The 11,955-nt window shown below is 42.0% G+C and overlaps 3 protein-coding genes across 5 annotated transcripts; 1 reads left to right on the top strand and 2 right to left on the bottom strand.

Moving 5' to 3' along the window:
• Window positions 1–204: 204 nt before the first annotated feature.
• srsf3b (serine and arginine rich splicing factor 3b) lies at window positions 205–4,301 on the bottom strand. 3 transcript variants are annotated; one of them, XR_013787460.1, is made up of 7 exons: window positions 4,094–4,213; window positions 2,841–3,051; window positions 2,630–2,764; window positions 1,453–1,891; window positions 973–1,011; window positions 781–867; window positions 205–704 (listed from the first exon to the last, which is right to left on the bottom strand). XR_013787460.1 is itself a non-coding variant. In XM_079471195.1 (6 exons), exons 2-6 carry the CDS (start codon window positions 3,041–3,043, stop codon window positions 677–679), a joined length of 492 nt encoding a protein of 163 aa, XP_079327321.1. In that variant the 5' UTR covers window positions 3,044–3,051; window positions 4,094–4,301; the 3' UTR covers window positions 206–676. The 3 variants fall into 3 exon arrangements, 1 of the variants encoding a protein (XP_079327321.1); XM_079471195.1 differs by lacking the exon at window positions 1,453–1,891 and having other exon boundaries at window positions 206–704; window positions 4,094–4,301; XR_013787461.1 differs by having other exon boundaries at window positions 215–704; window positions 973–1,891; window positions 4,094–4,201.
• A 716-nt stretch (window positions 4,302–5,017) lies between these two features.
• pth4 (parathyroid hormone 4) lies at window positions 5,018–6,374 on the top strand (the record flags this gene model as incomplete). The annotated part of the gene is made up of 2 exons (XM_079471949.1): window positions 5,018–5,103; window positions 6,134–6,374. 2 exons carry the CDS (start codon window positions 5,018–5,020, stop codon window positions 6,372–6,374), a joined length of 327 nt encoding a protein of 108 aa, XP_079328075.1.
• A 334-nt stretch (window positions 6,375–6,708) lies between these two features.
• apobec2a (apolipoprotein B mRNA editing enzyme, catalytic polypeptide-like 2a) lies at window positions 6,709–11,836 on the bottom strand. Its single transcript, XM_079471194.1, has 3 exons — window positions 11,633–11,836; window positions 8,624–9,156; window positions 6,709–7,219 (listed from the first exon to the last, which is right to left on the bottom strand). Exons 1-2 carry the CDS (start codon window positions 11,830–11,832, stop codon window positions 8,628–8,630), a joined length of 729 nt encoding a protein of 242 aa, XP_079327320.1. The 5' UTR covers window positions 11,833–11,836; the 3' UTR covers window positions 6,709–7,219; window positions 8,624–8,627.
• Window positions 11,837–11,955: the final 119 nt, after the last annotated feature.

The raw sequence follows: 11,955 nt of genomic DNA, 5'->3' as shown, positions 1-11,955 counted from the left end.
TCAAATATTTAAAAAATAACTGTTGACAATTAAGATAAAAATATACAGTGAGTAAATATAAGTTACTAATCAAACAAGTGATGTTTTGTGATTAAGGCCCTGAGGTCTATTCATTTGCAACTTACATTAATGCATAACAGTTGAGTATTTAAAACCTAACAACTTAATCAACACTAGACAAGTGTTAAATAAAGACACAAGCAGCGAGTGTTTTGTAATGAGATTTAATTCAGATCAACATTATAAACGCTACAAGGAAAAATAAAATATGAAAGCTGTTCTTCATTCCTCCCCCTGCTGTCATCATAGTGCCATTACACCTACCCCCCCCCCACTGCTGCTCTCATTACACAGTAACAAATAAAACCTAAAGGAACCAGTTCAGAGCAGCAGATTCCACTCTCAGTCCACCTGACCAATCACACAGGAGATTGCCGCTCTTACATCAAATAAAAAAAAAAATCTTAAAAGTATGCAAGATGGAATGATGTCACATAAAAAATGATGCATCACACCTCCTAACACACACATACGCACAGACTGCCACAGAAAACAAATGAAACGCTAAAATAACTGAGGCGTAAAAAAACAACCATGGGAGACACGACGATTGGCGGACGAGAGTCTTTTTTCAAGATGTCTGATCGGTTCCATCACGCTCTTCTCATCGTCACGTTTATTTCCTCTCGGTAGATCTGGAACGGCTGTAAAGAAAGTCGAGTTTAGTGCTTGTCACCATTTCTCCAACACACACACATGAATTATCAGAAGGACGCTTACCTCCTCGATCGAGAGAAAGATCTTGAGGGTTTATGGTTCCTGTCACGGGACAGAGATCTTTCCCTTCTGCGCTCTCTGGACAAAGATCTAGAAAGAGTCCAAAGAACAACGCTTAGCAAGACTCAACCCACCAGACGTTATTTGTTTTTTAGACACTGAGAAACGGTCGGAGGATATAATTGTTGAGCTCACCTGCTACGACTACGACTGAAGCTCCTCCTCCTGGGAGATCTGAAGAGGAGGGAAAATGAGCAAAAGAGTGAGCAGACCATTCAGAAGACATTAACAGCCCTGAATCTCCAGCCGGCTAGAACTCAACACTGCCCTGATACAGGGGTGGAGTGGAGATCCGCTCTCACATAATCAACATCATCATGAACACACGAGGGTTGGGTGAACCTCGCGACACTGCTCTGAGACTAGAACTAGTTAACATCAGAGTCTAGAATTCACTCAAGAGAAACGCACAGCAGACAGAATGGAGACAGTGAAAAACCAAAAAAAGACACTGAAAGCCCCGAACCTCCGTTTGGGCTCCCCATCAGTCTGCTTCCCTAGCTTAACCCCTCTCTCTCTCTCTCTCTCTGTGTTCAGGAGTTTCAGTCAAAAGATTTCATACCAACCCTGTTTGATTTTTTCAGCATTAAACTGTATAAAGCAGGAAAAACTTACTAGGCTTTTGGTTTTCAACAAGCTAGAAAAGGCGAAGGGGAGGCGGCTGGCGGCCGGGGAGCAGAATTGGTGGGAAAGTGCAGGCCAGATGCCGCGAGCTGATTAGCTGGCTTGCGGATGGGGGCTGGACGTAGTGGATTTTTCCTGCTTTTATTGCTTAGCTGTAGGCTGATGATGCCGCTTGGTAGTGTAGACATTGGTAAACGTTAAACGCCGATTGGTGAGGAATGTGAAGTGGGCCGCTGCCGATTGGGTGTAAAGGTTGGAGGAAGAGCTGATAACGGCATGCTCAGGAACCAATGGGCTGGTGCCACCTGATGACTGGCCGTGCCTGGGTCATGTGACACCGACCCAGCCAGCTGATTGGGGCACGCTGGTCACATGATGCTGAAAGAGGACTAGTAGACTGAGGGTGGTGAGGAGAGGCATGGTGGTGACTCTGCAACGGGTTCATTTTTATTAATATAGATGATAAAAGAAAATAATAAACAACCTTCATTTAAGTCAACAAAAGATTGCATTCCAACCATTGACACTCGCCATTATCTTACTCCAGACCCGCGACTGGGCTTTGAAATCCAATTCACACGAGTTCTCGCCAATGAACGAGAAAAATTGTGAATCGCACATGTTGGAAAGACGCCGATTACATTTCACCCTAGAATCAAAACACGTCGTCCTTTATGACGACAGTGACGTATTAGTCCACTTTAAACTTTCATTGACATAACACAAGCAATCTCCTGACGTCTGAGGCTAACAACATAGCGCAAGAACAAAGAAATCAAATAATTTTGATAATAGGGTGAAACACGACGGACTTTGTGAGATTCACTCGAATAATACTTGAGCTGAGGCCTCGTGTATAAAACTACATATGTGTAAATGTTAATCTAAAAGCATCAGTGTGCACATTTAATGTAAAAAGTACGGTTTATACATCAGGCCTGCAGGTACATCAAGATCTATCTGAATTTGAGTAGCCCAGTCAGGCGTGAGTTGCATTTATTGTTTAATAGTTATCAATGATAATGAAGATGGAAGAGTAAAGCATCTCCAGCAGACAGAAGCAGCCTGGCGACGAGCGCAGGCCTCCGGATCCAGCGGGCCGATCGAAACCCATTATTACCCGCCGATCCAACACCTACATACACCTGAGGGGAGAGAAAGGGTTTACCTGCGCCTGGCGGTCGGGCTACGTCTACGGTGGTCATCGCGTGGGCGTCGGCTCCAGGATGGAGGCGGACCCCGGTTACGATTGCGCTTCTCCCCGTTGGACAACTCCACCCTCACCCGGCAACCGCAAAGAGTCCTGCGTGACGACAGCAAACAGTCAAACCACAATACAGAAAAACAATTAAATAAAGAAGGTTGTATTTCTCACTCACCGTCCGTCCAGCTCTCTGACGGCGTCTGTGGCATCGCGGGGGTCCTCGAACTCCACGAACGCAAAGCCAGGAGGATTCCGGGCCACCCAAACGCTCCTCAGGGGTCCGTAATAACCGAAAGATCTCTCCAGTTCGGATTTATTCCCATTGTTGCCAAGGTTACCCACGTAAACCTTGCAGTCCAGAGGACAATCCCGATGCATGACTGGATCTACAGGACGCAAGAGCTCACGGTTAGCAAACATTCCCACTTCCGCATTAGAATCCATCAGAATGTCAGTGTAGTTCATAACTTTAACAGGACTGGAGCGAGTCAAGTGTATTCAGGTACAACCGGATGGTTTGGTGAAAGTGCTCAGCGTAACACAAAGAAACTTAATACCACACCCCCAAAACCCCCATGAACACTCACAAATAAACCACTACATTTAACAGAATACAAGAAAAAAGGTGTGGTGCCATATCATCGTTGTTATTTCAGTTGAAGAGATTAATTCAAACCGTACTCTATGGGAAAAGTCACGTTCTTCTGTTGCAGTGTATGAAAATCCTAACAAACCATTATTCACACATTACAACCATTAAGTGAAGGCAAACCGTCGCTCGGCCCATACCGCGATATATGGCGCACGTGTGGTTGTGATAGATTGCGCTACTTTTTTCGATTCTGTTGCGTTTGAACCCCAATCGTTTATTTTCGTTACATCGCTGCTTAAATATCGTTTAATCTCTCCTCAGGAGGCTCTTTGAGAGCTTTACGCTCGCGGTATCTGAACGCTTCAATGCTACGCCAGTAGCGTATAAAACACGTATAATAATCTAGAATCAACGCAGACATATTTGCAATAAGAGTAAAGTATAATGTAAGCGGAGTATGAGATGCAACACGTGAACTGAGAGGAATCAATGAACTCGGGCCTTTGCTTTTGTTTGCAGCTCAAAATGGCGCACGGCGTGCACGCGCGACTCAATTTACACAAACACGTTAACGTTAAGCCTCATTTCATCATTAATCGACACACATGAATGAAATTTAAACTGTTGCGACGTTTAAAACACGATCGTTTAATTAACGAGGACAACTAAAAGACGCGTTGTTAGCGGCTAACGGCTAATCCACCTCAACGCTAAAATGGCGGCCTGCAAAAAGCCACAAATCTGCCTGAAACACAAAACAATCGCGCGATTGCGCCACGTTTAAATGATATATGACACGTGCACTTGGTAATCGTAAGAAACACGCGTTAGTTTACCTTGAATGTTTGCGAGTTTTGCAGATCGAGTATCTGCTCTATTCCTGTATCGGATTTACTCTGAAATGGCGCAACGACGGATGCGAACGCACATTCGTACCCTATGTGACGTCACGACGCACGCAACGTAGGCCGTATCCTGGCACGTGAGGCGTCTGCAGGCTGCACAGAGGGTCTGTGACGGGATCTCACCCGTCAGGCCTCATCTGAGAGGAATGAGATGAATAATCACATAATAAACATCACAGAACTACGCGTCACGTGACTCTTAAACGCTGATGCTTTAGGGATCTGTGTGATGTTCTGATGATCGTTGTTGGCTCTTATGATTTGAAGCTTCGTGCTTTGAAACTTCACAAGAGTCCAGAATGTTCGGTCGAGAAAGTTTGTCAGCACGTGTCAGTTGCTAGTTAGAGATGTTCATGTGCGCAGGAATGAACGCTGACACATCGACATCCCACTTAAACACATTTCTCACCTACAGAAACCACATCCAAGATGTGTTGCCACGGCGATGGGACTCCTTAGAGATGCTCCTCTGTTCATGTGGAATCACATGGATGACGTCACGTGCTTTGAACTGCATCCATAAAGCTTTTTAAAGTTGTCTTGAGTCGAACCAAAGAGTTTTTAATCCTGAAGCTAATCGTCCGTAGAGTTTATCTGATGCTCTTTTATGCACATTCACATCTTCTGGTCCGACTTTAACATTCAATGGCAGGAGTCTCTGTGAAGTTCTGTATAAATGAGCCGGACTGATAATTGGGAGTCTCGGGGGTCTGACTGTGACATCACTACATGTGTTTGGAGTGCTGGGGGTCTATATAAACTCTGAGGAGAGGGTGTCTGTCAGTCAAACACAGACAGCCGTCTCACTGTCAGAGAGAGTGTTGTGTTTTATTGTCAGATCAGTGTCAGTGGATGATGTTGAAGGGTCTGTGGTCTCATCAGCGTCTCGCTGTCGTCTTACTGATGGTGCTGACGGTCGTTCAGTGTCAAGACAGCCAAAGGTAAAACCTTTTTTATTTTAAATAGATTTTTATATCTTTAAGTGTCTACCAGCAAATGTACTAGGTTGTGTTTGTCATATATCACCAGTGATGTGTAAGTTACTCTGAGAAAGTGATGAATGACTAGTTACTAATGACATATTCAATAGTGTAATGAGATTACTGTACAAATGATTCTCTCCAAACTCTATTTAATGACTTTCTATATTCTACATCATCAACCTGGATTAGTGAAGTGATTCAATGATAGACATGAAACGCCTCTTAATTCAGTCAAATAACTCATAGAAAACTACATAAAGTATTATTATTATTATTAACTGACCAAAGTATACAAATGTGAGAATTATACATTAAAGCACAGAAGTTAGACTATGAATTTTGATGTCGTTTCTACTATAGCACGCACATATATTACACAAAGTATGAAGTTTACTTGCTTTACTTTTTCAATGGAAAAGACATTAAATAACAGTAACTAATAACTTACACAAACACTGTATATCAAGCAGAGTTATTGCCGTTTTTTTATACTTCGGTTGATTAGTTTTATTAATATTTTTGCTTTTATTTGGATATTTTAGTTTTTGTAATAATTTTAGGTTATTAGATAAGTTATACGTTATTTCAGTTTACTCTTTTTATTGACTTTGCAATGTGTCTGATTTCCATTACATTTTAGGTTTTCAAGTAACCTTTAGGTCTGATTGAACCGAAATGTTTAGTTTAGCCTGAATTGTTGTAATAAAGCAATAATCACCGTGAAGCAGTGTGTTATAGTGCATTTTATAACAGCTAATGGTGTTTAAGGCACTCCGTGAAAAACCCTCCCAGCTGTTATACTATAATGCACAATAACACACTGCTTCACATGGATTATTGCTCTTTTAAAACAGTTATCATCAAATAATGTAAATGAAGTGATGTACTGCGGTTATAAATCGAGCTATAACGGCTTAGAACTCGGCTCAGCCAATCAGAATCCAGCACCAGAACTGTGCGTTTTATAATGCGGTGTTTGTTCCAGCAGACGGGCGGTGACGGAGCATCAGTTGATGCATGATCGCGGTCGCTCTATTCAGAGTCTGAAGCGTTTGATCTGGCTGTCCAGCGCGATGGAGGGTCTTCACACGGCTCAGACGCGCACAATGACCCCCGGTGATCCTCACGCCCGCCCGGGTCTCCTGCTCTCTCAGCCCGGCCACAGGAGGGCGCTGCTGAGTGACATGTACATGCCCCACCTCACTGCTGCGCTGGACGGAGAGAAATAACATCTGCTGACCCGAATAATCGCACGACACGCGTATACCAATGGCGTATGATATTGAAGTATTGTGACGATATGATACTCTGATGTCGTACGCCGATCATGACATCATCACTTTCACTTTTTGTGTGACTGTAAGTCTGTATTGTTGAGTGCTGGTAAGCAAATATATATTCTATAGTTGATGTATTTATAAGAGGTTCAGATGAGCTTCTTTCTGTAGTTCCAGCTGTTCACATGTGAGTGTTTCCAAAGTTTACCGTAAAGATGTCGTGAATGTTTGCGTTTAGATTATAAACGATTCGCACTTATGATTGAAATGATTCATCTCACAACCGAACAAGACAAAACCATTTAATTTTCCAGAACAGTGAAGGTGAACCTTTACACACGCGGTTATTTTCAGTCCGTGTGCTTTATCAATATCTCAAAACAGCTGTAACGTTTATTTATTTGAAATTCTAATAAAAAAATTACATTTCTCGATCATTTTCTCAGTGTGAATTCGTGCTCTGACCAGCATGGACGTAAAAAAGTTCAATAAAACGAATCTAAAATCCATCACAGATCCACAATATAAAAGAGGTGAAAAGTGAGGCACCACAGAGAAGTAAACAGAAGTCTTGACAGCTGATTCAACAGGAAACACTTCAAGCGGCCCGTCGACTTTACCAACACGACATACTGAAATCAATCTGGATCTTCATACGCTCCGGAGATCTCAGACAACAGGCGTCAAACACACCTGTCTCACACGTACACACACACACACACACACACACACACACACGTACGCACGCACACACACGTCTCACTCTCTTCACTTTTGGAAAGCGTTCGCCCATCATCCTGAAAAAGAGAAACATTACAAAGCTTTAATGTAGATGAAGGGAAAGTAAAGGCAATCCCAGAGTGCACTGGGAACACAAATGTTTAAAAGTAAAACATAAGGACGGTACTTTCAGCAGGGAAAGAAATATGTGTTTACTTCTGTTAACGTAAAGACAAACAGCAGATGGCAGTAAAGCAACATTTTGAATGTCAGCAGTGGAATGAGCTCAACTTGAATCCAAGATGGCCGACAGAGTTTTAGAGAAAGATTAAATGTGAGAATATTAAAGTGATTTTAACAGCAATAGTCTTGTGTTTATTTTTTGCTGAATGTATAATCAAATAATTGCATTCATTACAGTTATGCCAAATGTTCAGAACAGATCGGTTTAGGCACATTCTACACAGATTGTGTGTCGTGTAAAAGTTGTGGTGTCTCAGATCTCACACTTTGTGACGTTTCATTTGTGTAAGAATGGTGTTTTGTAGACAAACTGTCAGAAATAATTTGGATTTTTGAGAAAGATTGAAGCCTGACAGCACACTCCATCTGTCTTATATCTATTTGACATCTGCAAGACATCTGCAATACATAGTTTGCTCATCTGCAATACGTCTCGGAGACGCAGAACGTCTGTAATACGTCTGCTAAAAATATCTGCTGCGTAAAAACATCTGCTAAACATCTTAGAAAGAGCTGTTGTTCATCCATTCTACATCACATCTCACAGACGTCTCCTAGAGGTCTATATGATGTCTGACGGCAAACGTCTCAGAGACGTATTGCAGATGTGAAATTGATGAAAGCCAGATGAGGTGTGCTATCAGGGAATATTTTCTGATTTGACAGCACACGTGCATCTGGGAGACGTCTATGAGATGTCTGAATTTACATCGGCAATACGTCTCGGAGACGTCAGATGTCATAAAGACCTCTAGGAGACGTCTGTGAGATGTGTATGATTTAGAATAGATGTAAACCTGCTCTTTCTGAGATGTTTAGCAGATGCTTTTACGCAGCAGATGTTTTTAAGATCTTTAGCAGATGTACCTGTGCTAGCTGGGTATGGACTTGATATCGAAGAATTGTATCTGGAATCCCGAAACAATGTATTTTTCAGTCCTTGAAAATTCCGCGTAGACCAGTTTCAAGGGTATTTGGGTTTTAAATCAACTCTTGAATGGGTAAATATGAACAAACCCAACTATTTGGTTAAATAAATCTCGAAATTCGACCCAACCGGGATTGGTGATTTATGGTTACTAGCTGGTCCAGATCTCCACCTTGGAGAAACTATTTACCACAAGGTGTTCTAAAAACGCATAGTCCAGATGGCTTCAGCTGTGAGAAAAAAAACGTGTTAACCAAACAGCCCTTTAATCGTATGGTTGTGTCTCTTAAATCGTGTTTGTGTCTCTTACGGTCTCACTGCAGAATTTCAGCCAGTTTCTCTTGATAATACTCATAGTTTTCCTGGCAGTCCTCCCATGGCGTGAAGGGCAGATCATCGTTCTCCACGAACGTGTCCCAGGTGTAGTTGAAATCCAACGGCTTCATCATGCGGAGTTTACAGCCGGCGGCCGCCAGCGCCTTTAGCCCCGCCTGGATCGGCGGCTCCTCCCAGTCGAAGAGACGAGCGGAGAAGATGGACAGACGGACGTTTTTGCGAGACTCGAGTATCTCAGCCAGTTTCCCGGCGCAGGCAGCGCAGGGGCTGGACGACACGTACCAGGTGATGGTGTATTTACCGGCGGGGTCACAGCTGGGCAGGATCTGCTGGAAGAACGCCTCCTCGACGTGAGAACCCATGTGCTCATCCTCTAGGTAACCTCTGAGGAGACCGTCGACCCCGGGACCTTGATCCACCAGATAACACAGGAAGGTTTTGTTTCGGCCAGATGAGTATTCCACGTTCTTGAACTGAAACTTGAAGAAGAATGGATCGATGCGATTCCTAAAGACACATGAGAGTTGAAAGATGTCATCTCAGATATTTCAGCGTAAATCTTCAACCTCAGTTTACTGTCGTTTAATCAATTTGGTCTCAATTTAATCTCGGATGTTTCTCCTAAAACTGTTTATGAGAATGTAATTGTTGAAACACATGAGAAGTGTGAAGGTGTAAATGAATGTAGTTTGGTGTAGAGGTGAAACAATCTGGATGTGATGAGACATGTTTGAGTTGATATTGAGATCTTCAATAATACTGACGTTGGATTGCAGACGAGACAAATCTGAGCTCAGTTTGACACATTGTTGACGTCTCTTCTCAAACTCCACTATGACATTTGTCAGACTCTTTTTCTCAGGAGAAAAATAAGAGACGCAGATGAGACTTAAAGTCCTCGTGAACCGGAAGTTGCGATCGTTTTTTACGTGCGTATTTTGACGCCATTCCCATTGAAATAGTCATTTACTTATAGTAATTTTTTTCTTGTACAGCTGCTTTGTAACAATGAAAATTGTAAAAAGCGCTATATAAATAAAGCTGACTTGACTTGACTTGAAATGGAATTTTGAATAAGAATAGTGGGCGTGGCTTTCGTCTTTCTCTGCGGTTTGATTGGAGATCAAGCCCAAGCCGTCTAAGATGGATAGTCATTACAGGATGGAAGTGCGTTTTCAGATTTAAATGAAGCCACACATATTAAAAAGAGAATAACCCACATTGAGAAACTATTTACAATAAATGCTGCAATATTTAATGAAAAAATAAGCATCGTCATTTTTTATGTCACTGGGACTTTAAGCAAGTTTATCGTATGAAATAACAAAGTTGTTCTGCCTGTGCAGTTTTAGGAACCGTTTAAATTTCTCTGGTGTTATGTGAGGGGGTTTCTGGGCTTGTTTTTAACACCGGCTGACAGATGGAATGACTGTGAGGTTATAAATACCTGCAGGCCGAGCAGATCTGTTTATTCTTAGATTCTGACCCATATACAGATCTGTATTGTGTGTTTGCTGCCAGATCAAACCTGAAACTGCACACGCTGCATGTGTCAACATTATTCAATTAAACCCTGAATCTCTTCCAGCATATCACATCTCATTAATGTCTCCACTCTTACATGCAGAGCAAATGGACATTTATCTTTCTCGTCTGATATCTGTGCTGTTAAAAATAATGAATGTGGCTTTAGCAAGGAAAAATGCAATATGCCAGAGCATGCTAAACAATGCTATACGATATTTCTTTTTCTAAAATGAATTTAAATTGTATTCAAATATATTAAATAAATTGTCTAACCAACATATATTTCACATTATTTTAGGAAAAAGAAAGCATCACTACAACTTCTGACTGTCGCATTAAACAAATCTGACATGTTGTAAACAAACAAGTTTTACGTGGATTGCACGCACGCACATCCCAACAAACATCCGCGTGCCTGATAGATACTATACCATCCACATAAAACTGATGAATTAAAAAGCTCATTTATCACAAACCATCATGATATGCACATGTGCGTTTCGATATATTGCACAGCCCTATGGCTTGGTTAATATCTTCAGTTCAGTGGGTCATATAATTAACTGACATATATTATATATTTCATGAAAAATAGATATTATATATTTAATATACACTTACTATTTTTGGTTAATTACTCAGATTTACTTAACTTGTTTAATTTACATTAACGCAATTCAAACAATATATTTCAATGATTTCACAGCTTGTACTCTATGTTTTTTATTCACATCAAATATTTAAGAATAGGTCATATTGCATATCTTCTCTGGAGTTCCCTAAGAGATCTGAAGAATGTCTCAATGTTTTCTCATATCCTTACTAACGTCTTAATATAAACTCAAGAGATCCTTGAGAGCAAATGATTTGAGATAGAAAATCATGTTCTGTCCCCGCAGGATCAACAAGCACGAGCAAGATCTCGTTCATGTCTCAACCGTTTCTCTTGGACAGAAATAACAGAGAACACATGAAGATCAGATGCTTTCATTCATCTTCTTCTGGAGAACGTCTCAATCTGTGCTCATGTACATCTCGACATGAACTCCAACGTTTCTCATTTCGCCCTCAAAATGGAATCATGCAAATGCATCTTTCATATCTGTACCCTTACTGTGTGTCAACCGCAGGAACCTTATGAGACGACGTTGATACTTAAATGAAACATTCTTGAGAACTGGAATCAAGCCTTTAAAAGAGCGACCTTTGAGAAATAGGGTTCCTCCCAGACACTTCAGTTTGATGTACGCCTCTAGTCCAGTGTTCTCTGACTGATGAGTGTTTGACGTCTCTGCAGGTTCTTCAAGAATGATAAGATCTCTTCTGTGCTATTCTGTATTTGTAAAAGCTTTGGATGACCATGAGGAGTTATGGGATCTTGGTTATTCCACAGAAGCACATGCAGCTTTGAAGGACGAGCGAGTGAAATACAAACCCACAGATCTTCAGGACTCACCCCGTGATGATCTCAAACGGCGGCAGCTCCATGGGTTCTGGCTTCTCTCCGTTGGTGGCGTCGGTGGCCGCTCCGTTCTCCTTCGGCGTCTCCGTCTCGTTCACCTCCGCTTCTTTCTCATCGTTCTTCAGCTCAGGTTCTGCTCTCTCTTTCCTCCTGACTGTCGGGCGAGAGCTAGCGCTTGTCTTTCTGTCGGCCATCACTGAGACTGAACACACACACTTCAGTATTTATAGCGGCACAGGAGTGTGCGAGTGCGCTCGGGCCAATGAGGGTGTGTTGGGGGTCGTGAGGCAGCTGTTGGTTTCTTCTATAAAAAGACC

Source organism: Barbatula barbatula, assembly GCF_947034865.1.
Source record: "Barbatula barbatula genome assembly, chromosome: 13".
Classification (NCBI taxonomy): domain Eukaryota; kingdom Metazoa; phylum Chordata; class Actinopteri; order Cypriniformes; family Nemacheilidae; genus Barbatula; species Barbatula barbatula.
The sequence above is the reverse complement of the archived record's forward strand: the minus strand, read 5'-3'. Positions and strand labels throughout refer to the sequence as shown.

Coding starts and splice junctions, on each gene's coding strand:
- srsf3b (XM_079471195.1), bottom strand. CDS start 3,043: ATGCATCGGGATTGTCCTCTGGACTGCAAGGTTTACGTGGGTAACCTT. Junction 1,012..2,629: donor AGCCCGACCGCCAGGCGCAG/GTAAACCCTTTC, acceptor CCTCCTCTTCAG/ATCTCCCAGGAGGAGGAGCT. Junction 868..972: donor TTCAGTCGTAGTCGTAGCAG/GTGAGCTCAACA, acceptor GACTCTTTCTAG/ATCTTTGTCCAGAGAGCGCA.
- apobec2a (XM_079471194.1), bottom strand. CDS start 11,832: ATGGCCGACAGAAAGACAAGCGCTAGCTCTCGCCCGACAGTCAGGAGG. Junction 9,157..11,632: donor CCGTTTGAGATCATCACGGG/GTGAGTCCTGAA, acceptor ATGTGTCTTTAG/GAATCGCATCGATCCATTCT.